Source organism: Mya arenaria, chromosome 1 (assembly GCF_026914265.1).
Source record: "Mya arenaria isolate MELC-2E11 chromosome 1, ASM2691426v1".
Taxonomy (NCBI): domain Eukaryota; kingdom Metazoa; phylum Mollusca; class Bivalvia; order Myida; family Myidae; genus Mya; species Mya arenaria.
In genome coordinates this window covers 31,093,558-31,119,911 of record NC_069122.1, presented here as the reverse complement: position 1 = coordinate 31,119,911, position 26,354 = coordinate 31,093,558, and the positions used below count along the sequence as shown (strand labels likewise).

Genomic DNA, 26,354 nt, shown 5'->3' with positions numbered 1-26,354 from the left:
CGAATAAATTAAAAATGGCCGAAGATGGCCAAAATTTTGGCATTTTACAAGATTTACAGGTTCATTTACGTACAGCAAAGGTTCCTCTAGAAAATTTGTCAACGCTTGTACAGGAAGGAGATGAACAGGTATAAAACGAAACAATTGATTTTGTCCATTCACCCAAGGTTTCTTTTTTATCAAGCAGATGTTTCTAATAATTTAGTTGAGCGTCCTTGGTTACCTACAGTTGCTTACACTTACTGTTTTTTAATACCTTTCATGGTATCTGTAGCCAAGTTAAATAATTAAGATCTATACAGTTGATCAAGCAAATTTTATTTAAAGTAGGCATATGCAAATATGTAAACAAAAAGATTTGTCACTGATGGAACACCAATGAATGTCTGTATTTGACTATTTGTATTCAACATTTTATATAATTCATGGATTGAAAATCATAATTCATGTAATTAGTTGTTTCGTGATCCTCTTAAAGGATGGTACAAACTCTCTCTTTATGTGAAATATCAGAGATGTAAAGAAAAATGGAAATCCTCTAGAATTTTAGTTTAATATGATATATTTTACAAGACTTTTATCTGGGGCAAAAATAAACTAAGCTTCAGTAAGTAAATCATCCCCACGAAACTCTGGCATAATTTAATATGATATTCTTTTGATATATAAAATCTGATCACATTACAACACTTTCTAGACAAACATTTCTGTTTTTAAAATGCAATTAGCAAAAAAATAAGAAAAAACAAAACCTTTCAAGGACTTGTTAAAAAAAGGTTTAAAATGTTTATATTCTAATATTGTTTTTCATTTTCTAAGGTGAATGCATTAATAAATTTCTTTTTCAAATTTGAGAAGCAACAACGTTGTATTCTGGACTCAGCGAGTCAAGAGGTATTCAGCATATAATATTGATCAGCATTATTAGTCTTGTGCAGGTGTTGTTCCCTTTCTAAACTACATCGGTGAATTCATTTCTGTTGGATGCAGTAATGTTTCTTTTATTTGAAAAATATATTTCTACCATAGAAAATAACCATGCAATTTTTACCACAATGTTTTATGTGTACAATTAAAGTTATGCAACATCAAAATGAATTCATCTTTAATGCTTCCTTCCCTTGTGTCCTCCCTACAAATTGCTTCGGGTGTTTTTTTCCATTGATCTTCATTTACATCAATGTGATTTTTTTTTAATGCAAATTTGTCTTGAGTTTTAGGTTTATACGGTACTTTTTACGGTAGTAACACACCAAGACATTTTTAGCGTGACTGGGTAATAAATGGATCTCCTTCAAAAGAAAGATAAATATTTTTTTCATCTTGTTTAAAAAGAAAAGCGGGCAAAGGCAAAATTGTTTAACCCCTTATAATTAATTTCTGAATTATTGCAACATTATCATTCACCCTTCTTAATGTATGTTGAAGGAAATAGCCAACAAAATATTCCTTTTATGTACCTGTTGCACTCTATTTGAATTGGCACAGCCATAATAAAACATTTTATTAAGTTGCTTTTTGCAAGACAGATAAAATTTACAAGAAAGTGCATATTTTTGAGTTTTTGGGTGAAAAATATGGTAGCAGCAGTTGCATAAAGAAAATTAAAAAAACAAAACTTTTTTGAAAAAAAACAGTGAGGTAAATCATTTTAGTATGGCCTGTTTATTAAAAATAAATTAAAGACAAAAATAATGTACTAAATATTAAAATCAAATCATTGTGACCCATAGACAGTCATCCAAATTAAACTTTCGGACTATTACAAGCCTGAATTCTTAAACTTTTGCTTGGCATCAAAAAATTTAACAAGCCCAGCTATATAAACTTCAGAATTGGAGCAAGCCTGGAAGACATTTTACCAGGCAGGGCTTGCAGGCTTGTGTTAATTTCGACCACTGCATAGAATCATTGTCTTTCATTAGCATTGTAGAAACACCCTTTATTCATTAATCATGTATCCTCTTTCATTTGTAGAGCATTGTACAGGTACAGTTTCTTGTCTGTTTGGTTTCATTTTTACGCATGTTCATGTATGGTTCTGCACGTTTTTGAACATTTCTGTTATTGTTAGTGTCTATAGTGTTTATAGTTTACTAGAGTTCCAATATATTTTCTTTAATTCTGCTATGTTAAAGGGACTCGTTCATGTTTTGGCACCAAATATTAAGTTTTCCCGGTAATGCATCTGAAAACACTTATATTAGTTATATATCATAATAAGTTTACTCTCAGATACCAAAATTATATATCATAATAAGTTTACTCTCAGATACCGAAATTATATATCATAATAAGTTTACTCTCAGATACCGAAATTGCAGAAAAAATACAAGGAAAGTATAAAAAGAAAATATTTTGAAAACCGATAGCATAACCACTCAGCAACAGGGAATCATACATACATTCTCGGATGTTTTATATACCTTAAAAGCATCACATGATAAGGTCAATCAACCCACTGCAGCCTTTTGCTGAATTGCGTTAGCAACTTTATTTTGGAAATTAACTTTATAAAGACAATATTTGAGAATCTATCAACATTTGTTGAAGGGTTCCATCTGTCAACCTTAGTTTTTATTAAAAAAAAAATCTGTAAAAGGTGCATTTTACAAACCATAAGCGATTCCTTTTAAGAAATTTGAATATAGTGAAAACATTATATGTATCATAATACCTATATTGTTTTTGAAACTCACAAAAATAAATATTGTAAATGTTTTTTTTTCCTCATTGACATACATATACCATAATGGTATATATTTCTATGTCAGAAACTGAGAAAGTCTGAGTCAGAATGATGTCATTTAATTACTTTTTCATGAGATCATTTTTTTTTTTTTCTCAAAAAAGCATAATACCTCAGGGTTGTTACTCGTTGGACAACTATCTTAAGACCTGGGTGTATGGACAAAAAAAAGAAAAGAAATATATTACATTTTCTTGCTGTCTATTTGTATATATATGTTTGCTTAAATTTACATGTATGTGTTACCGTTGTACCTGCATGCCATGTTTTTGTTATAAGGCCAAAATAATAATTTGTTTGTTTCCAATTTCTCTATCTCTTACCCCACTCCCCCCCCCCCCCGAAAAAATGAAAAAAAATAAAATAAAATGGATAAAAATAAAAAAAATAGAAAAAAATAATGTTTTATCAATTTAAGGGTAGGTAAGGTGGGCATTTTTTATTATTAGGAATGCCAGACTTAAAACTAGCGCCAGTTGGTCTGCATTTACAATAACTACAGCACTCTATATAAACAATACATTTATGCATCTTAATGATCTTTCCAAAGCAGGAAGCTACAATTAAGATGCTCTCTAAAGACAAAAAATAATGGTGAGAATGTGAAATAAATTGTCAAATGGCAATACAAAATTAGTCAGATGGAAATATTAAGGTAGGTCGGGAAATTGGAAACAATACAAATTGTTTCGTTTTGTCTTATTCATTTCATGTATTCTATATTTCAAACTCATTTTGTATCAGATAAGGACTTAACTATTTGATATCAATATTTTTGCTGAATAATTTAATGTCACCGTGTGTTGGTGTGAAATTCCTGCTGTGTGAAAATTCACATTTTATTGATAAAAGTTTGAAGTGTGAGTTAAAACGTTAAATCAAATGAAATGCATAGGAAAATAAGATTAAAAAGTTATCAAAAAGTTATTGATACAATTTAAGAATTTTCTGATGACACATTTTATCAAGGTCATTTAAACTGGTGATAAATAAAAAAAAAAATCTTGCTTTTTATAAATATCAGTAGTTCTGTATGCATACAATTGAGTTATGCCTTACCAAGTTATTGTAATATTAACCAATTATTTAGGTATAATATGAACTTTTTTCATCATTATTAAATCATCTAATCAAGTGGTAAAAAAATCAATTATCATTTATGTGGCAAGTCAATAACAAGTTGTTGTATCTTTTAGCTGGTGGAACGTTTCCTATCGGAAAATGTCAAGGTTGAAGGTCAGGGACCAGAAGTAATCCACAGTCAGCTATATATAGGTATGTCAAGGTCAGGGAGTTGAGGTCATTCACAGTCAGCTATAGATATAGATATGTCAAAGTTGAACGTTAAGGAACAGAGGTCATTCACAGTCAGCTATTTTATAGGTATGTCAATGTCAGGGAGTTGAGGTCATTCACTGTCAGCTGTATATAGGTATGTCAAGGTCAGGGATTTGAGGTCATTCACAGTCAGCTATATATAGGTATGTCAAGGTTAGAGATTTGAGGTCATTCACAGTCAGCTATATATAGGTATGTCAAGGTCAGGTCAAAGACAGCGCTCATCCAAAGTCAGCCATATTTTTAGAAATTTCAATTTTAATAGTCAAGAGCCAGAAGTCGTCCACAGTCAGCCATATAATAGGTATTTCAAGTTTGAAGGTCAAGGACCAGAGGTCAACCACAGTCAGCCATAGCTGAGGAATGTACATATGCTTTGTAATGATGATAATCTTTCTTTTTGAATGGGATATTCCTGATGACCACTACCTGTACGAAAATTCCAACTGTAAAAGACCCGTAACAGACCTGTAAAAGACCTGTAATTTTTCATGATTTTACAGCTGTAATTTTAAGAATACAGCTGGAATTCACTTCAATCATAGTTCATTTACAGGTGTAAAAGACCTGTAATACAGGCGTAAATGACCTGTAAAATGGCGCGAAATATTTAAATTAGGCGTAATTTTCATCAATATTTTACAGGTGTAATTTCAGATTTTACAGGTGTAGAAATTACAGGCGTCCTTTTTAGATTTACAGGTGTAGAATTTACAGGCGTAATTTCAGATTTACAGGTGTAAAAATTACAGGCGTAATTTCTGATTTACAGGTGTAAAAATTACAGACCAAATTTCAGATTTACAGGTGTAGAATTTACAGTCAAACAATAATGCAATTAAACCATTTATTTTTGTTCATAATTAAAAAAAAACATTACAGTTTGAATGGATTTTGATTTATAGTAATTTTTCATAGAATTACAAGACTTAAAAAGGTTATGGACACCACACAATAAAATTCAACATTCTTAATATATATGCATGAATATAAATTTTAAAAGAAGTTTACATAGCAAACCAAACAAATGATTGTGTCATGACCATTTTGAAATTCAACAACAATGCTAAATTAGTTTACACATTCAAACATCACTACAATTCATTATTAAAAAATTCTAAAATGAATACAAAACGGGCAAAACTCTTTCTGTCAACATAAGCAAAGGTCATTAATGGCATTTCTTATTGTCACTTTCATAATGCATAAATGTTACAAAAATATTGGTCCACTTATCAGTCAAATGTACTAAGAATTTGCTATAATATTCCAGAGTATTTTTTTTCTAACCAGATCCTAAGCACATGACTAATATTAATTGTTCTATTTTCTTGCTTTCATCTGCTTTCTTGCATAGCCAATTCTTTCGGTAATCGCCCCATTCATCTCCGCCTCTGTTGGTATACGTTTGGACTCGGCTTTGCACCATGTAACAACATAATCTGTATCAACAAGAATTCAGCATTACACAACTGTATAGAGAAATATGAATAATTGGCATCATCTTTAGAATTAATTATACAATAATAAAAGAACAATAACTAACATAGCACAATTATCGTTTATCATTGATACATGTATGTTTTAGGTCTAAATTCAGATATGATAATTAATTCAATCTGAGCGCATCTGTATGCTATACATAATATCTGTATACTAATCAAATATTGCTGGCTGTCCCTATTTTTATTGTTGGGGGAAGGATGTACCAACCTTTCAGTAATTTGACTTTTGCTTGATCCAGGGTAGGCCTAGATGGGTCTGATTTTGCTTGGCCTATGCCTAGACCTCTGCAAGTTGCCATTTCCTTGATAGAAAAAAGCCCACTACAGAGACGGTAAAGAAGGACTGATCCCTCCTTACCAGATTTTGTCTTCGCTGCAGAGCACGCCTTTCTTTTAAGATCTCTGTCTATCAGTATATCACTATGTTCCAGGAGTTTGACCTGCAATCACAAACAGCAACTGCTATCATTTCAACACAAAATAACAAGAACTAGTATCAGACATGATTGAAGAAATTTAAACATTTGTGCCAAGAGTAAACAAATATGTGAAATTCTTAAGAAAGGTTCTATATTGAATAGGATATACAAATGATTAAAAACCAAAATTACATGCCTAAAAACTTGGCTGGTCTATCCTGAGATATTACCAAGTTAGGTATATATAGCTTAAATATTTATATATAACAGTTTAGGGTAAGTCTTCATAGCACAGTGGAGACAACACAGGACTGCAATTTTGGCAACACCGGTTTGAACCCGGTCTCCCACTCAATTTATTTTTTTACAATTATGATATCAAAAAGTAAAACCTTTTATTAAATAATTGTCCTGAGATTCGTTACAGAAATTATCTTTTTGATGCTATTCTGGTGTAGAGTACCTTTAATGAATATCTAGTTCTTAAACAGATGTTGTTACTGACCATATCTGATGAATTAACAGTTTTTGGCTTCCTCGGGGATCTTCGTACAGATGGCATGGAAACATCCTTGAAAAGAAATTAAATAAATATATTAAACAAATATATTAACACAATAAAATGCAACCATAGAATGCTCATTAGATCCAGTTTGAAAATTTTAACATAACAAGCCTGGATTGTTGAAAAAAAAATCTGGTTTTAAAATTCTATTTATAACTTGTTTGAGATTAAACATTAATTACTAATTTAAGTGAAATGACAACAATGGACTTTATTGGCTATAAATGTTAATAGAAAAGAACATTCTTTCATGTTTTAAATAGGCAACTCACCGCATTTGATTGGTATCTTGCTGCGCTAGGATTGTGCTGACTTGATGATTGGCTTGTCTCTTGTGGTACCTTTCAACAATTAGAGATATGTGGCATTTTTCCAATTGTAACATTTAACATTAAACAATTTGTGATACACATTTTCAGTGTCTTGAATTAACTTATATTTATTCTGATAGTACTTAACTAGGTGCAAAAAATAAAATTGAACAGTCATTTACAAAAATCCAATTATTGACATGTAGGTAATAAAAATGATGGTAGCAGTACAATTAAAGCTGAAGTCTTTTTTGATTGACACACTTTAAAGTTTAAAACAGCACATAAAAGGCCTAAAGAACAATGCCAATAATTTGTCAACAGCTTTCCCACTCAGTGGTGGGGGGAAGACTTAGGTGTACTTGATTAGAAAGATTTCTCAATCAAATCATCAAAGTGATTCAGCTAGACTTGAAACTGAGCCCAGAACCAATTAAGCTAGCCTGAATCAATGTTTTGTAATCATTAGCTTTTAGGTGAGAGTACTTACTACAGTCGCCAGTAGTCCGGTTTTGTATGAAACTTTGGCAGGAGTGCTGGATTGGATTGGTGAAGACAAATTTAGACTGTCATTCAATCCGGGTTGTTCATACAGGCTAGTATGTGTAGGCGCGTCAGTGCGATCCATCAGATCCATTAAAAAACTTGCCTGGTTGAAACTTGTCTGGCTGTAAGACTGTAAGATTACAATAAAGTTGTTTAAATTGGGAGATCTTTATTAAAAATTCTCTATCATAGCTCTAAGTTATACCTGAGTTACAGGATATAAATAGACCGGTCACTCCATTTTTCTTAAGGCTGCACATGCACAGATTTTCAACAATTAGACATTTTACTTTATCTGAATAATGAATGAACTATTGCATTTGCATAAATTACTGAATTTATGTTGCAATCAAAAATGGAAACCCTATTTTTTTGTTCATTTTCAAAAATTCTACACGTAACTACTGGTTTAAGAAAAATGTGCTTTTCAGAGCTTATTCCTACTATTTTGAACAAGAGTTTATATTGCGACTAAATAAAATATCAATTGCATGAAGATGGGTTTCATATTCCAAATTTTGCACATGTATGTATATAATAATTAAATATGTTTTTTGTCAAATTGCTGATCTGTGTGTTTTCAGTTTAAAAGATTGTTGCAGCATAATACTAAAAAGTACTTATTTCCAATTTTATACATCATGGAGTTGCCCTTATTTGTTCAATTTACCTGAGAGCAAGAATTTCCACCGCTGTCATTTTTGAAATGAGTGACAAGACTTCTCAGGAAGGTGACAAATTCTGGTTGACATATTGCCTGCAGTGTCTGCAACACTTCAGGTGTTGGAGCTGAAAAGAAATCCACATGGAAGTTCTCAAATTATAATGATGTGAGATTTAAAAGCAGGAAATTTGTCTTGATAGTTTAAATAGCGCTGTCACTCCGGCCAGCCCTTTAAATGGGATTCTTTCATAAGACTTATGACTCCTAGGCGTGTACTTAAAAATTGTTATAATTCAGATTTTGACGTTTGACAATTTGATGTTTTGCTTTTGGTCAATAAGAAAACCCATTGAAACAACTTAATTACTAAAGCGAGCCAAGAACTTATTTCGATAAGAAATAAAAATATGGAGAAAGCAACATTTCAGTACCTGGAATATACTGCCTGTTGCTGTCAGATGCTGGCGGCATGTAATTCACTATGTCCATTGCTGACTGACAGGCAGTCCATGTCTTTTGAAGTGAAACTGGTGATGTTACTTGTTCACAAATTTGATTTGGCTGCATTGTGTCCTTTACAGGAGTAGTTGTAAGTACTGGTAATAACTGGTCGCACTGTGAGGTTGTCTCATTTTTATTTTTAGATAAAGGCATGCCAGCAGTGTTTTCAGTGTCACTCCCTAAATCAAACTGACGATGCATGTCTAGCATCAATCGTCCAGTCTGTAAAGCTGCAGTTTTAAGAGCTGTCGATGGAGATTTAGGTCCCATAATTTCAGATGTTTCTTGTTTCTTTTCCTTTGGCAATAGTTGTTTTGCCACTTCTTTTTTTTGCTTTTTTTTTGGACTAAGCTGGTCATCCTGAATTTCACTGGCCCTCAGCCTCTCTGTCTTGGACCTTTCTCTCTTAGATCCAGACTTGATGCCTCGTTTAACATTGAAGGAATACAGCTCTTCGGGAGCTCCCTGTATGCCATCAGACAGAGCTTTCCCTTTCAGAATTGCATTGTATGCTTGTGTAGCATATGACAGCAGACTGTTCTCATCTTCTGAAATGCAGTTGACATAACATTGTATGGATTGATTAAATTGATTCTGTTTCAGCCCCCGATACATATCCAATTAAGACCAAAAGTTAGAATGTTTAATAACTTACTTATGACAAGATACAATGAAACTGTCAATCTGTCATTTAAGAATTAACAGTAAAAACAAATTAATCGAATGGACTAATGAACGCTATGTTTTGGGCAACGTGACAAAAAATCATTTGAACATGCAAAGCATATCAACAAACTCAAAAGTGTCGTGTACTATCCGTGTTCATGTTTTCAGTTTCGAAAAACATTATATAAGAGGTCATGTTAAATATTTTTTCACAAACTGTATAGGCATACTGTTTCATTAAGATTTAACTTATCATTCTTTGCTAAAATAATATTTTGGTGTAACAATTTCGATTTAAATAGTTCATTACAAAATATTCACAATTCATTTATTTACTTATACCGCCATCTTGCTTGAAAAGGCTACAGGTTCAAATTACAATGATTCTGATTGGTACGCAGCTATACATAACGTCCAATCAAAATCGCTGTAATAGATGCATGATTCAGTAAACAAATTATTCGAACCGGTCTAAAATCGTTATCGTCAATGTGGCGCTGATTAATTTGATTCATTTTGTGGTAAAAAAAACGGCCAGTAAACTTTTGGATGCATTCGTAGATAGTCCAATATTACTGGATGCCAGCTTGATATCTGTATTTGGTGCCGAATACAAAGAAAAATCATTGTTCTATTACACCACTTCACTTGATCGACTCACACTAGCATTGCAACTTCCCGTTTTTATAATTATTTTGTTTATCAAATTGATGTTGTTCTTTTTTTTTACAAATTTTGAAAACAAATTTACTCATTTAGAAATATTAAAAGTATTGATAAAGTCAAACGCGTTTGTCAATGTTACTAACCTCCCGTCTTCACAATTGTCCCATGGAATAACTCCTTTGTTTTTCCCGGTCTTCTCCACGTCATTTCAACTGAGGCCCTCTCAACAAAGCCATCAATAATTTTAAGATCTTTGTCTTTCTCATTCACGACACTTAACGTAGAATCCTCTTTAAAATAGATGCAAGCGAACATTTTTAGACCTTTAGCTACAAGACACGATTGGTTCAAAATGTATGTGGTCCAACGGGCGATATTGATGCAACACATTCAATGTGTAATCAATTATACCCAGCATGTGCCTTCGCTGGCCAGAGTATAGCACTAAGGCACAAGCGGGGTATAATTAATTATACATTAAATGTGTTGGTCATCATAAAACTCCAACAAACCAAGGAATTATAAATTTAAATGCGTCATTCATTTTACAAGGATATACCAGTACAGTAGTGATAATTTCATATATCAATAAGTAATATGTTTTGCGTAATCCGCAAGATTAACTTGGATATGTTCATGATAATACCGCACCTTCCCTGTGGTGCACCTCGCTCCATTGACTGATAAGCCAAATAGCTCAGGCCGCAAATTTCTTCAGCAAACACGCTTTGCTGGACCCTACTCCCAGCGTTCATATGTACATGTACAGTAACGCACAAATATAACTCAGTAACAAGAATATGGAACATAAACGCAGAGGACCGTACGGGAAAAGAAAATTAAAAAGCGGCATTGGAAATCCTGAAATAAGTTTAAATGATCCAGACGATGGTATCCTTACTTTAAATAAAAATGTTGATGGAGTTTTAGAGGTCGATGATCTCTGCAAAAGAAGCCGTCCCAATACCATTAAAGCCGTAACAGACGAAGAGCAGACGAATGTAAGTATTCAATCAGTTTGTAAATTGTAATATCCCGATGTCTTTTGGGGAGGTTGTGTAATGTTTGACTAATAGAAACAATAATTACGAAAACAACGAAACCTACGGCTTGTTTAGAGCAACCCGATGATAATTGAAATGTAATCTATTTTCGCGATTGTAAACAACAACAAAGACGAAGAAATGTTTCAGACATTCGATATTCTTCATTTCGCAGTAGAGCTAATAACAATCAATCGGCATGAAATACCTTCATTCATATTCCAATACAATTATATTAAAGTATTTTCTACAACAATCAATAAAAAAACCCAGCTTACCGTATTAAGTAATTAGATAATTCGGATAAATAAAAATTCGGACAAACATCAAACCCTTTTAAGTTCTTCTAAAACAGACTGTAAAAGATAGTAGTAAAAATACCTGAAAACAGAAGAAATGAATTAAAAACACATTTTTTAAGGAGGGATGTATACATATTAGTTCTTACAGCATAATCTCTTTAATCCTTACTTTCGTATCATGTGTGTAATATGTCTGTGTACTTACATTCAACCACGGACCTATAAACCGTGATCATGGTTTATAGGTCCGTGATTCAACACATATTGTTTAATGTCATGTTCTAAGTCTGATAATCTCAATTTTTATTTTGATCATATTGATTTAATTCAGCATTATATTGGAAGCAATATGAGTTATATTTACTTATTTTGTCATTTTAGGGTGCTGGCGCAAGAACTCATCCTTTAGAAGTAGGCATTGATTATGCAGATGTGTCCGGCTTGGAGGATGATAGTCCTTCTGGACATGTATATGCGCACTCACTCCTGAGGGACAGACATTCAGAAAATCAACCTGCTCGGGAGGACATCTATGCGGAAAATGTACCTGCACATGATGACATTTATTCGGAAAACGAACCTGCACAGGAGGACATTAATTTGGAAAATGTACCTGCACAGGAGGACATTAATTTGGAAAATGTACCTGCACAGGAGGACATTAATGCAGAAAATGTACTTGAACAGGAGGATGACATCCCTAACTTGTTTGACTATGACTCAGATTTAGACCTTAATAGTCAAGATAAAAGTGAGATTTTGAACTCTCAGCACGTAGCAGCCGAATCTGATGTTGATCCATTATATCCAGGAGCTTCATTGACAGTGGGAGCAATTATGTTATTGCTTGCACTGTTTTTTACAAAACATAATATTGTTGGAGATGGTATTCAGCAGCTGTTGAATATCTTTGCAATTGCACTTCCTAATGGACATAAAATGTGCACAAGTTTACATGGCTTTAAATCATTTTTCAAAAATTTGAAAAACCCTATAGTAAAACATTTCTACTGTGGACATTGCCTTGGATTTATTGTGAACAGTCAAATTAATCAGTGTCCATATGGTGCATGTAAAAAGCAACTGAACCAAGATGGTGAATACTTCCTCGAAATGCCAATAGATAAACAGATAGCATCTTTATTACAACAAGAAGGATTCTACAACAGCTTACAGCATCGCTTCAAGAACTCTGTACCAGAAAAATTTTGTGACATTTATGATGGCAGTCTTTACCAGAAATATGTTGACAATGACGGACCACTTGCTAATCCAGATAATATTTCATTCACCTTTAACACTGATGGTGCATCTGTTTTTAAAAGTAGTAATGTTTCAGTCTGGCCGTTATTCCTTGTAATTAATGAATTGCCATACAAACTAAGAATGAAAGCAGAAAATATGATATTGGCAGGATTATGGTTTGGTAAATCAAAACCAGCCATGGGAACATTTTTACAACCATTCCTTAAAACATTTAAAACTTTTGAAAAAGGATTAAATGTTTCGTCCCCAGATCGCGGTGAATTTATATGCAAAGCATATCTTCTTTGTGGCACAGCAGACTTGCCAGCAAGATGTCTTCTCTGTAATGGGATTCAGTTTAATGGATCATTTTCATGCTGGAAATGCCTACAAAGTGGTGAAACAGCAAAAGTTGGTAAAGGGCATACCCATGTATTTCCTTTCCACTCTGATGGACCTAAATTACCAGCTCGGACAAAAGAAATGGTTTTGTCAGATTCGCAAAAGGCGTTGGATAATCAAGAATCAAGTGTTAGAAAATACATGGTAAATGGAGTCAAAGGACCATCTTGGCTCACCTTTTTCCCAAAATTTGATATAGTGGACGGTATTGCAATAGACTATATGCACGGCGTCTTATTAGGAATACAGAAACTTTTGTTATCATTGTGGTTTTCCAGCACTCACAAAGGAAAGCCATACAATTTCATTCATCGTGTTTCGGAGGTAGATGCCAGATTAACGTCAATACAGCCAACACTAAATATTTCAAGATTGCCAAGATCAATTCAGACAGATATCAAATACTGGAAAGCATCAGAGTACAGGTCATTTCTTCTTTACTATGGTGCTCCAGTTCTTAAGGGCATTTTAGACACCAGTAGATTTGTTCACTTTTTATTGCTTGTTAATGCGATGCATATTTTACTTATGTCTGGTTCAACAGTGAGTGATGTCAATTCAGCCGAGTCAATGCTATTTGAGTTTGTTAAACAATTCTCAACATTATATGGCGCTTGTTTTATGACACTGAATCTCCATCAGCTTGTTCACTTGGCAGATAGTGTACGGACATTGGGACCTCTCTTTACCCATAGCTGCTTTCCATTTGAGGATAAAAATGGTGTTTTACTTAAAATGATACGAGGGACACAAAACATTGACAATCAAATTATAACAGGCATATCATTTCTGCAAAAACTACCAGAGCTAAAAGTTAAGACAATTGTGCGAGGCTCAGAACTTGAAACGCTCTATAATTCAATCGAGAATCCAAACATTTTGACAAGAGGATTAAAGATTGCAACTAACATATACGTACTTGGTGCTGTTAAAGCCCTTTTTATTTCTGATGAAGAACATGCCGCTTTGTGTAGAACAGTAGGATATGACCCTGTTTTTGGTGAAAGTATCAAATACTTTAAACGACTGGAATATAATGATAGCTTAATTTATGGACTTTCTTATAGACGCATGAAAAAACGTGACAATTCAGCAATAAGTTATCATTTTGTGCATGGTTTAGAAAAAAACGTATTGTACGGACGTGTCAGACATTTTTTACTAGTGGATAGAAATGATGACTTGGAAAATAACACCTTTGCTGTTGTAGAACAGCTCTCATGTAAACATTCATCTGGTAACAGTAGCATTGTTTCGGTAACTGAATCAAAAAATGTTGTAGTTATACCATTGAGATGCATATTAGAGAGTGTATTGTTTATTTCATTCAATAACACAGACGGATCAAAAACAGCTTATGTTTGCAAGTTTTCAAACAATCTTGAATGTGACTGATACCTTGAATACGTCATTTTGTATGTGTATTTTTTATAGTTTTTATCATGTTCAGATTTTCACAGAAGATTATGCATGTGTAAGTTGCATTATCAATCATACATATTTTATGTTATTAATACACTCGTATCAAATTATGTCTGATACGTTTATCAACTGTTTTAATGACATTTCATATAATTTAACAATATGCTGGGTATTTACCGATTGAAATTGAAGTATAATAAACTAGTTTAAATGTGTATTCAGAATATTGTTGTTTATGTTTGATAACCTAAATAATTGTGAAACTTACCACATACTACAGTGTCTATTTCTTAGTGATCAAACAATGAAGTGAATGACTTTAAAATTATCCAAGGGAGGCAATTACTTCACTTATGTTTAGTATTACTGTTAGTAAAAATCTTGTACTAAGAAATATCTTTTATACAACGAAAAAGCTCAGAAAATTTCTAAGTTCAAATTTACAGCTGTAAGTTAACTTTTCTTTACTAAAAGCTCGGAAATTTTCTAAGTTCAATTTTACAGCTGTAAATAATTTTACAGGTCAAAATAGCTGCACTCAGATGTAAATTTGAAGTCATGAAAATATTCTAAGTTCAAATTTACAGTTGGAATTTTTTTACACCTGTAAAATAAAAAATTCCGCCTGTAAAATAAGAAATTACGCCTGTAAATATCAATGCTTTTCCTGCTCAAATTCAGTTTCCAGGCGGTTTACACCTGTAAATGTGACTTTACTCCTCATTTACGGGTCTTTTACAGCTGTATTACAGTTGGAATTTTCGTACGGGTAGTCCTTCAGCCTTTCAAGTGATTAATTAAGTATTCAGGGTTAACACAGGTCTTGATTTGTGCCTTTCTTAAATAATATTGGAATTTGTAAGTGAAAATCTGTATGAACCATGCTATTGTTTGTAATTTATTCTGAAGTTATTTGTTTTTGAAAGATACCTAATAATTTATGAGATATTTTAAAATTAGAGTTTTATAAAATTAGAGTTAACTTTTAGAATGTTTTATAATAATCATTTGTTGCATATTTAAATAAAAAGAAATTTAAAACTCATGGAAATTTTTAATGGTATGATGATTTGCTGAGCATGTGTGGCTCATTAAAAATACGGCCAATGGTGAGTCAAGACTTTATCAAAGAAAGAGACCTAATCATGGAATGCATTGTTTCTTACTTTCAGCCTGCTTTTGGGGCATCAGAAATGTTGTTGAGCACCTTCTTAGAAATCGTGTCGGTAAGATGTTCTATTATACTTGTAACTGGTTATTCGATTTGTCTATAGCAGGACTTATTCTGTCTCGCTTTTGAGCTTAAGCTTTTATAGCTAAGGGTATAGCGTTCGACTGCAGATCAAGAGCCATGGGCGTGATCCCCAACATATGCACATAGCAATTTATGCAGTATTTTACATTTGGCGCCCAACAAGGGACTTGTGTTGCAATATAAGCCTCAAGGTCATTGCAATTTTCCAAAATTTAAGGACCAATTTCAAAACAGAGGGGAAATGTGTGAAATATAAGTGATTGTTAGTTATTGAGTAATTACAAATGTATAAGTGATGTGTTGTCCAGTTTCTCGTGACTGAATAAGTAGCATTTTCAAAAGAGAGAGAAGAAAATGATAAATTTTGATTTTATAAAGAAAAAAAAACATGTAAAAATAACATTAGGTAAATTATGCAAGATCATTTTATTAAAACTGTTTTTGTATGTAACAGATCCAAACCACCCCAACAGAATAACACTGTGGACTCCGCTCCATGCCGCAGCTTTCCAGGAACATGGGCCGGTGAGTTTCATTGAATAAAATAAGAATTGGCCGGCAAATTTGAATAAACTCTGGGCTTGTAAAAGTTTCTTGGTTTTGTTATACATTTCTAATCTTCTATATTTCGGCTAGTTCAAGAACACCTCAATTTCAATGACTGGAGTTAAGACCTTTAACTTGGTAAAGCTTTGAAATGATACCAAATGAGTCTTTGTACTGAATAAAGCCATTGTTTTTAGTTTCTGCATACTGTGAACAACCCTCGTGTGACCTGAGTACTCTGTAATAAGTCCCTGAAATAACACATACCTAAAGGGGTGTGTGTAAGCCTAGGTGAATTATATTGTATTATTTACAACATCGTATATTGCAGATTGTGATGATGTTGCTGGAGTATGGCGCCAAACCAGACAGTGCCGATAGTGAGGGAAGGTAAACATTTGTATTATTAGCTGGTTTGTCTTTATTCTCATTAAAGGGACTGATGTTCACATTTTGCAGGGTTAGAGATTGATTATTTGTTGTATTTATTGTGACCAAAATGCTTGTAGCAATGATAAAACATCTACAAATTTCAAATAGCTATTGGAAAATGTGACAGAATATGCTCTGTTTTGCTGATAAGTGTTAAAGACTATTGAAAATTGAATCTTTTTAGGCTTATGTTTACTTAATGCGGTTCAACTGAGTATCTTTCAAATGTTGTTTGGTTTTCGTTCATGAAAGTTATTCAAATAACTCATTTTCAACCTTTTTTCAACCTTTGTTACCAACATAAAATGTGTGAAAGAGTCCCTTTAAGGATTTGAAGGCCCATCAATATGCCATATTTTCTATATGTCCTTGGTTTTGTTTTCAATACCCGGTATGTAGCCTATATGCAGATTTTCTTCAACTTTGGAAGTAGATATTATATAATGGAACAGGTTTAACAATTCCCTTAATAGTTAAGAAATGTTTGCTAAACATGCATCCTCATTTTAGAAGTTTAATGGACGAACAATTACTAATGTATGGCAAATACATGAACAAAACTGACTACAGTGATGTTTTGATATGTTTTAATTTCCCAAATAAAAAGTGTGGAAATATTTTTAATATAATTTTTCAGAACTCCGATTGATTTTGCATCAGCATCGGATAAAATCTGGCCCCATTTTGCGGCTCTGGGCGTGAAGCGCGTGAGTCGAGCAGAACTTGTGGAAAAGAGGGTACTGCGTCCTGTAAGAATACTTTTACTTACCTCATTTTTTTTTAAAAAGATGTCCTTATCTTATTGAAAATAAACACGAACTAAATGTAAGGGATATTAGCATTGCTTTGACTTATTATTCAAGCCAATGTTATTCTTCTCAAAGGTGAGGTTTCCTGTACCTGAATAAGAATACTTTATGTAAGTTTGTGAACACTAATTTTGCGAAGGAATTTAGATCGAAGTAGTACACAAATTTACATTTAAGATAACTTAAGGTAAAATTTCAAATACAAATTTTTATTGAATCCACCAATTTATTAACCATTTCAAATACAAATTTTTATTGAATCCACCAATTTATTAACCATTATTAATTTATTGTTTATTATAGAAACTATTTTCCCTGTTTCAGGCCTCTAGTCATTCAGCAGGCAGAAGAGCCCGACCTGCAGGGCAGGGCATTGAAATGGTGGGTGTGCTTGGGGCCTCTGTTTTTAGCAGTTATTTATTAATTACATAATTTCATATCAAGCTACATGTATGTTGTATTGGTCTGGGATTTAAGAAATAAATATTCTGTATATTGTCTTTTTTAAATCGCATGGTAATGATATAAAAGTGTGATTTTTCAATAGCTCTTGAGTTCTTTCCTCTGTTGTCGAAACTTGTCTTTGTCCACTTAATCTGAATGACCATTTCATATCCAATCTTCAACAAACTTGGTAGCAAAGTTTATGGGCATAAAATCTCAGGCAAGTTTGATAACCAGCCTGATCACTTTAGAATCTTACATTTTATAATTTAAACAACTTTACCTTACCCACTCTTTTACTTGAACTCATCTTGTCCATCTTTACCATAAACTTTTTTCAAATGTTTATGGACAAGTTTCAGTTTTTACAAGAATTAGTTTCAATGTTAACAGACAAGAAATTGCTACTTATTATTTGATATCCATTTTCTTGAATTGTCTGGTTCTGTATACTGAAAGGTTGTTTGACAAACTTAGCCCAACCTAGTGACAGTCATGTTACCATCAAGGTGACAATCATATGATGTTTTAAAGATGCACTCTCACACATTGACCATTTTGACAACTTTTTTCTTCTTTTTTTGTCTTTAAAAAAGCCAATATTCGCGTAAATATCTTGAAACAAGTGATACAAGACTGCTGACAAAAGATAAGATCGCAGTTTTTCATATTTACATTTGAAAATTGATGATTTTTTGCTATAATCGTTACTTATGCTTTAAGAAAAAATCAATTTTCGGCAGTTTTCTAAACAATGGAGATCTGTTCCATTATAAGTTATCTTACATGACTGAATTGAAGGCTGTCAATCTGTGAGCGTGCAGCTTTAATTTATGTTGTTTTTTTGCTATGAAACATGTTTTATAATTCTGCATTCCATTTTCCAGGCATCATTTGACAGAGGGGAGGCGAAATACGAGTATAATAGTGACCCATTTATCCATGCCGCAGTGACTGGGGATGTTCTAGCTGACCAGGAAATGACCAACAATTCACAGGGGGCATCTCATCAACCTCAGTTCTCTATGTGGAGATGATACAAGGGGGGTATTTCAACATTCCATGACCAGCACACAACATGGGTGGGGTAGCGTCACAACATGGGTGATTCTTAACAAAGGGGCGTCTCAACATTGTCTCTTGTTTTGATATTGTGCTGTTTAAATTACATATGAATGTTTTACTTTACCTGGAGTAAATAGGGAATGATAGTCGTCAGGAATCACCAACCAATTTACCCTTAATTACTGCCAGGGTGGGGTATAAACGTTCATAAGTGCAAATTGATATATTCAACTGATGAAAACTGTCATTTTTGCATTATATGTATGGAACCTGGTACCCAACCAACATATGTACATGTGCTACAACAGAACTTTGAAATTGGTTCTTTTATGATAAAAAAGTGTCATTTTGGTTAAGAAAATGTCTTAATGTCTGTGGGCAAACATTGGGGAACTGTGTTTTGTATCAGTTTGATAATGTTAACTATCTTTAAAGCTGCACTCTTACAGATTGACAGATTTGACACCTTTTTTATTTTTTGTTTTGGAAATTGAGCCAACTTTTATGCATATGTGAAGGCACTGTGATTTAACACTGCTTATAAAAAGATCAGATCACAGTTTTACATAATTATGTTTGAAAATGTATGTTGTATGGCTAAAAGTGTAACTAACCCTTTAAAAAAAATGATATTTTTCAGCAGTTTTCCAGATGATTTAGATCAGTCCAATTGAGAGTTATCTTATATGACTAGATTGAAGGCAAAGATGCAAAAATCAGCTAATTCTGAGACAACAATTAAAATGAATGCCAAAACATCTGTGAGAGTGCAGCTTTAAATAAACAAGTAAGCAAAACATGAAAAAAAGCAAAGTAAAGGTATATGACAATGAAGCAAAAAATCTAATTCATTGAAGTTGCATGAAAATGATTGTTATTAAAGTTTGGTTTTAAAAAAGGCATTGACTCAGTATGTTATTTATAAGTTTATTGTTATAATAATGATTGTTGGTAATTTATTGAATGTCTTGTTAAGTATTTTGTATAAAGGTTTTGTTTTTCATCTTGGCATTCCAAAAATAAATTGTTCAGTGTTCATTTTCGTTAAAGTTAATTTTCTGTGTGACATTAACTTCTATTTCAATGTATATCTTAAATCATTGTGCTTACTATAAAATAATATCTGAACATTCTGATTACAAATAGTCATCATTAGGCCGATTTTTCAGATCTGTGTTAAAGTTGACAACGATTTTAACGGCATCGTTGTTAACTTGTAATGGTGAACTATTTTAAGACATGCTAATATATTTAAATTAAACAAGCACAACTATTGTTTCAGGTGTCTTAAAATGTTACGGAAGTAGTGCAGATCACAAACGTGTCCATGAAACATTCAGAGTAATAAAGATTTGAAATTAACAATGATGTTAATAAAAATGTTGGGTTAACAAAGTTGTTAAAAATTAGCCCATTGATTCATAAAGATGTCACCACTTAATTGTTTCAAGAACATGAACTTCCATTCATTCAGTTAAGGCACTTCAGTAATGTATACATGTGGTTCTCTCTATGTTAATCCTCACTGCCAGGTGCAGTAGATAAATATTCAATTGGTAATCATTCAAAAACAGCTCAATTCTCATTATTATGTACTGGGACAGGATTCATGTTTAAAGCTGCACTCTCACAGATATACCGTTTTTACAAAAAAAAATTATGTTTTGTTTTGGAAAGAGCAAATTTTTGCGTAAATATCTGCAAACCAATAATAAAAGATTGCTGACAAAAGATCAGATTGCAGATTCTCATATTTCTGTTAGAAAATTAATGCTTTATGGCTTAAAGCCTTACTAAAAGTTAAAGAAAAATGCATAAAACATCACTTGTTGAACTTAAATATAACATTCTGTGATCTACTTTTTTGTCAGCAGTTTTTTATAACTGTTTTCCATGCATTTCTGCAAAAATTGGCATGTTCCAAGACCAAAAAAAAAAGTTGTCAAAACGTTCAATTTGTGAGGGTGTTGTCAAAACGTTCAATTTGTGAGGGTGTTGTCAAAACGTTCAATTTGTGAGGGTGTTGTCAAAACGTTCAATTTGTGAGGGTGCAGCTTTAAAGTCATTTCTTTACTTAAGTTGATTTCCTGATTTTTTTACAAAATGACTTAAGTTAGGAAATGACTTGTTTTATGAATCATTAAACTGACCCAGGCAAATTGATGTATTTGGTTTATCGTCTGCAACATAACTCAGCGTTTTTTAGCTGTTTCATTGAAATGATATAGAACTTCATCATAATCTACAGTGGATTAATATTCAATTGATTATCTTTGATAAAAGATATGTAAGTATTTTTTTTTTATAATAATACAGGTAAATCGATGTATTCGGTTTGTCATCTGCAACATAATTCAATGTTTATTCAACTGGTTCATTGAAATGGTATGATTCATCATTATCTGTTTATTTCAAACTTACTGTATCCAATGTTTGTTGTTGTTGATTTTTCCTGTGTTCTTTTCATACTATACCTCTCTTACTTTTAGTATATTGAAGCTTCTTGAAATATGATAAATATACTCTTATTACTATTTATTTTATGCAATATAAACTGAGATTTTTAAAAGAAAAAAATAATTATAGAAGTGTATTATGATATAAATTATTTGAATCATAGAATGCTTTTTAACGTCTCTATATTTTAAGCAAGGCTTACCCTTTTCAAAAAAAGGTAATGGGCATTTAATCTGCATTAAACACAACGGAATTGACACCATATTTAAGAGATTTCGAGTGAAATAAAAACTAGGAAAAAGTGCACTTTTTGTGACTTAATCGCATTTTTTCTGCGTTAAAAGCACATTTTGTAAAAAGTTTAAAAACAATTTGAGAAGGGTGACTTTATTACTATTTCCAATGACATATTCTTTATACAGTTATTTTATTAATTCATGTTTGCATTGAAATGGAATTAAATGAATAACTCCGAATTTCTTTTCCTATGAAAAATAAAAAAAAGATACCCATTAAGATTTCAATTATGTTAATTTAAGGGTTAATTCAGAAAAAAATGTGGGATTTACGGTTTATGAGGAATAACTAAGAATTTAACTTTGAAAGAATATTTAAATATCAAGTTTGCCATTCGTTTGCATCCCTACTTAGAATTTAAAATAATTACTTCTGTATGCTGTACTGATCTACATTGTATACCGTCTCCTTTTGAACATTAATAGTTAAGATTAAGGGGAAGTAATCATGATTTTTATTTACACTGCTTATATCGATTAATTACCCTGACACAACTCATGCCTTTCTTGTATGTTATGTATTTTGGGCCAGTGGCCTTTAATTACTCAATTACCTATTGACTTGACTTGACTTGATCAAATGTATAGTAAAAGGAAGTATCTATAATCATAAATAATGTATTTAAAAAGCTATTTAGAGCATTGGAATGAAATTAATATGTATTATATGGAATTTTTTTTTTCAATTGTTGGCAAAATAAATTGTTACAAAAGACGCCATGAAAATTTCACAAACCTATATTTGAATGTAAATTGTTCTTCGCTTGATGTCAAGTGTACATTTGTTTTCTGCCTATTGTACAGATGGAAAGTCTGATCGATTGATCATATGATTTTGAATTTGATGGATTTTTTAACATGTGCTTATTGTTTATTTATTGTTTAAATAAAAATTAAATTGTATTTTTGTATTGGTTTCGTTAATGACACTGATATTTGGTGTTTAAACACAATAAATGTCAAAATGAACAAAATATTATTATATTTGTTGCATTATTTTCGTTTTCTTGTGTAGAGAAATACATACAATCTGTGAGCGTCTCACTCTTTAGCTTGCCTTTTTTCGAGTGGTCATAACCCATTCACGTCGGAGTGAGTAAAACATTATTTGTATCGTGTTATTATATGTAAAAATGTCCGGGTCAGGCCACTTCAATCACAGACATTATAAACAGATTGGCTGAATGATAACTCGGTTGAAATTAAATAATAACGCAAGTTTTCATATTTCCATTCCAAATTTAATGTTTTATGGCTTAAAGTGTTACTAACGGTTTAAGAAAAATGCATAAAAATCAATTTTGGATGGGAAATATGAAAATCTGAGATCTGATCTTTTGTCAGCAGTCTTCTATCACTGGTTTGCAGATATTTACGCAACAAATTGCTAATTCCAAGACAAAAAATAAAAAAGTTGGAAAAACGGTAAATCTGTGAGGTCAGCTTTAAGACAATTTAAAATAGTTTAACTTCAGTGTAAAATATGGAACTGTTGTTGTTTTTTCAAGAAAAAACAACAACAACAACTTATTCTTTAAGTCGGTGTTTTCAATTTTAAAACTGAAGTTTCCATATTTTTAGTTCAGATACAGTTTACTCGTTTTTTTCTTCAAAAGTGTCCGCTTACAGACGTAAGAAACCGTTCCGCTACGAACACCAAATTTATATTTGTATCTATTACATAACTGATACATAACTGATACTAATACTATATATATTTAGGTGAATATATATAATGAGTTCACTAATATATCCAAAGAAGTAAACCAAATGACTCAACACTGATGATGCAGTGCCCTATAAGGTCATTCGGCTGATTGCATATACCAGGGATATTGGAAAGACTTCAAGTAGATTCGCTAAAAATCATATCAATAACTTATAATTTCAAGAATGGCGTAGTGAGAATTATCTAAATGATGTTGTCTGCCTCATATGATTATGTTTCCAAATCCCGCCTGTCAGGATTCATGCGCTGTCTTAAGCCCCCCATATGTCCACGCTTCTCGCATTGGGTAGAGCGTTGATAAGTGTAATATGTTTTTTGCATGCTTTGATAGACACAATTACTTTAAAGATGTACTCTTACTCTCAAATAAGATTAACAATTGTTTTAATATACCAAAAACGATGAATAAATGTCGAAAAGAATGGTTCTTATGATGGATACTGAATTTAATTGGAAAGAAAGGTGCAGAAAACACGGTCTTTCAACCTTATTAGCCACAGTAGATCACAGGAAATCTTTTAGCGCTCCCCAATCTTTTTTTTTTTTGGGGGGGGGGGGGCGTTTTTACTTATTAAATGCACGGTCACAATCTTGGTTCGAGTTGTTAATAGTTTCCATCAATGCATTATTTATCAGTCAAAATGTATGACGGTTATACATGTGTATGTATTGATTTTAAATAAGAGTGCGTCTACAAGTTCCATGTCGGGTTTCTTAAATTGAGGTAACTTGTCGGGTTTCTTAAATTGAGGTAACTTTCCTTGCTAGATAGTGGTTGCCCCAAACATCTCTCCTGTACGGTAACCAATTCACATGTGGACCTTTCTCAATACCTTTACTGGGTATTCCCAATAACTGAAATATTAGGTCATCAAAGAATTAAGCATAACGAAAAAAATAATTTTAATATTTATTAAGTTCAAACAAAATCAATATAGTTTGATACAATACAATACTATAAAAGATATTCCAATTAGGTTTCAAATCGTTAAGTCGGGTCTCATTTGCTGAATAATTTAATATCATGTACATGTAACTTAGTCCATACATTCATTGTTATAGTATTATAACAATCATTTTCTAAAATGATGACGTGATTGGCAAAAAATAACAACACATATACAATACCAGACGAGAAGTTTATTAAGAGATGAAATGCAGCCAACAAAGAAACACATGTTAAGATATGTAAAACAAGAACAAGAACACTATAGCACTGTAGAAAGCACTAGCTACAAAAGCTGTGCACGTGTCAAGAAAGGTAAAAAAGCGCCCTATAGCACCGAAGCAATCACTAGTTACAAAAGTTCTGAGCTGTTCGCATGTCAAGATAGGTAAAACAAGCACACTATAGCACCGAAGCAAACACTGGCTGCAAAAGTCCTGAGCTGCTCTACCGACCGGCCAGGTAAAACCAGAGACGGTTAACTCTGGAACCCTGTGCTCATTTGCCTAGTGTCGGCTCACAAAGTATGAATGTCGAGCCTCATTCATTTGTCTGGCTTCAAATTTATGATTCACATACAATCAAATATAAACACTGTACAATATAAAAAAATAAGGCTGTATACAGCATGAAGTTGAATGACAACATAACAATTTACACCTGTATCTTAAATAACTCGCGCAATAATTTACTGTTATACTGACAATGGAAGAATGTCACATCACAATTAGAAGGTTACATCAATGTATGGTTGAACCATCAACATAACGTTACATCGATATAAGAATGTCACATCAATATAAGAACGTCACATCGATATAAAAATGTCACATCAACACCTTAATGTCACATCAATATAAGAATGTCACATCAATATACTAATGTCACATCATCATTGAAATGTCATATCAATATAAGAATGTCACATCAAAATAAGAATTCACATAACATAAGAATGTCACATCAACTTGAGAATGTCAAATCAACATATGAAAGTCACTTCAGTATAAGAATGTAACATAACCATTATAATTATAAGGTTGTCACATAAATGTAGAAGTCTTATCGATCAACACAAGGCCCAAAAATAGAGCGTCAATGCATTGAACATTTGATTTTCCATTGTGTTTCCCGTGAAAAGGCCTGATCCAGTTAAGCAATCAAGCCATTGTGTCATCAGTGAGGTTTTACCAATTGTGTCATCACTAAGTTGTCACCCATGGCCAAAAGTGCTTAATGGAAGACAGGTATGTGCGGCCTTCGGGCTGAAATTGTATTAAACAACAACATATCAATCATGTTTAGGTATCTTGATGACAAAATCATTATCCTTTAACATAACAAGATCAGCATCATCACCAATAGCACCACCATCATCGTTTTAACCATCTTCATTATAATTTTTATCATTAACTTTAATATCAATTAAAGTTTATACCTTTGTTGTACGAATGTCATTCGAACGAACTAGAGTGATATTTCAATTATGATTTTTCCAATAAATAGTATCTTTATTTAAATTCTAAAATTCAATCAGGCAATGTTTTGATCAATTCTTACCATTGCAAATGCCATTGATGAAGCATCGTTCAGGTTGCAAGAAGTATCACTTCGAGTTGCAAGGTGGGACACTGAAATATTGAACCACAGATGGGTCAAGTGAGGGTTAAGTTAAAAATCATCATCACGATTAAAAAAAAGTCGATCAAGGGTAATAATTTGTATTTAGGATAATATGGAATTATGTAATCTCATTGTTAGATGGCCGTGTACAACTGTTAAGAATGAAATCCATTTAATGAACGTCATTTCATATCTGAGTAAAAACCCAAAGTTTTTAAGTCGGTGACCTGGAGGTATTTAACGTTATTGTTTGATGGCCGTAAAAATTGTTTCAAGTCAACTGAATGAAGAGTATAAAAGTTATTTGTGAAAATCCCAACTTCCTTTAGAAATTAACAAGAAAACACTGTACCCAAAACATAAACCTAAGTCTATCAAGGGTCATAATTTGTATTTAGTATGATATGG

General features: G+C 32.4%; 2 protein-coding genes across 6 annotated transcripts; one reads left to right on the top strand and one right to left on the bottom strand.

The window, feature by feature from the left end:
- The first annotated feature begins 7 nt into the window (after window positions 1-7).
- On the top strand, window positions 8-22,321 carry LOC128231078 (ankyrin repeat and SOCS box protein 11-like). Of its 5 annotated transcripts, XR_008260292.1 has the most exons (10): window positions 15-128; window positions 856-894; window positions 3,946-4,024; window positions 15,517-15,570; window positions 16,054-16,124; window positions 16,477-16,535; window positions 17,215-17,326; window positions 17,711-17,767; window positions 18,718-19,682; window positions 20,178-22,321. XR_008260292.1 is itself a non-coding variant. In XM_052943518.1 (9 exons), the coding sequence occupies exons 1-9, from the start codon at window positions 15-17 to the stop codon at window positions 18,865-18,867; spliced, it is 708 nt and encodes a 235-aa protein (XP_052799478.1). In that variant the 3' UTR covers window positions 18,868-22,321. The 5 variants fall into 5 exon arrangements, 4 of the variants coding, with proteins under 4 accessions (XP_052799484.1, XP_052799478.1, XP_052799471.1 ...); XM_052943518.1 differs by lacking the exon at window positions 856-894 and adding an exon at window positions 1,978-1,989 and having other exon boundaries at window positions 18,718-22,321; XM_052943511.1 differs by having other exon boundaries at window positions 859-894; window positions 18,718-22,321.
- LOC128231069 (uncharacterized) lies at window positions 4,930-10,184 on the bottom strand. The gene is made up of 8 exons (XM_052943493.1): window positions 10,074-10,184; window positions 8,529-9,146; window positions 8,104-8,222; window positions 7,378-7,563; window positions 6,849-6,917; window positions 6,517-6,582; window positions 5,801-6,032; window positions 4,930-5,529 (listed from the first exon to the last, which is right to left on the bottom strand). The coding sequence occupies exons 1-8, from the start codon at window positions 10,135-10,137 to the stop codon at window positions 5,411-5,413; spliced, it is 1,473 nt and encodes a 490-aa protein (XP_052799453.1). The 5' UTR covers window positions 10,138-10,184; the 3' UTR covers window positions 4,930-5,410.
- Window positions 22,322-26,354: the final 4,033 nt, after the last annotated feature.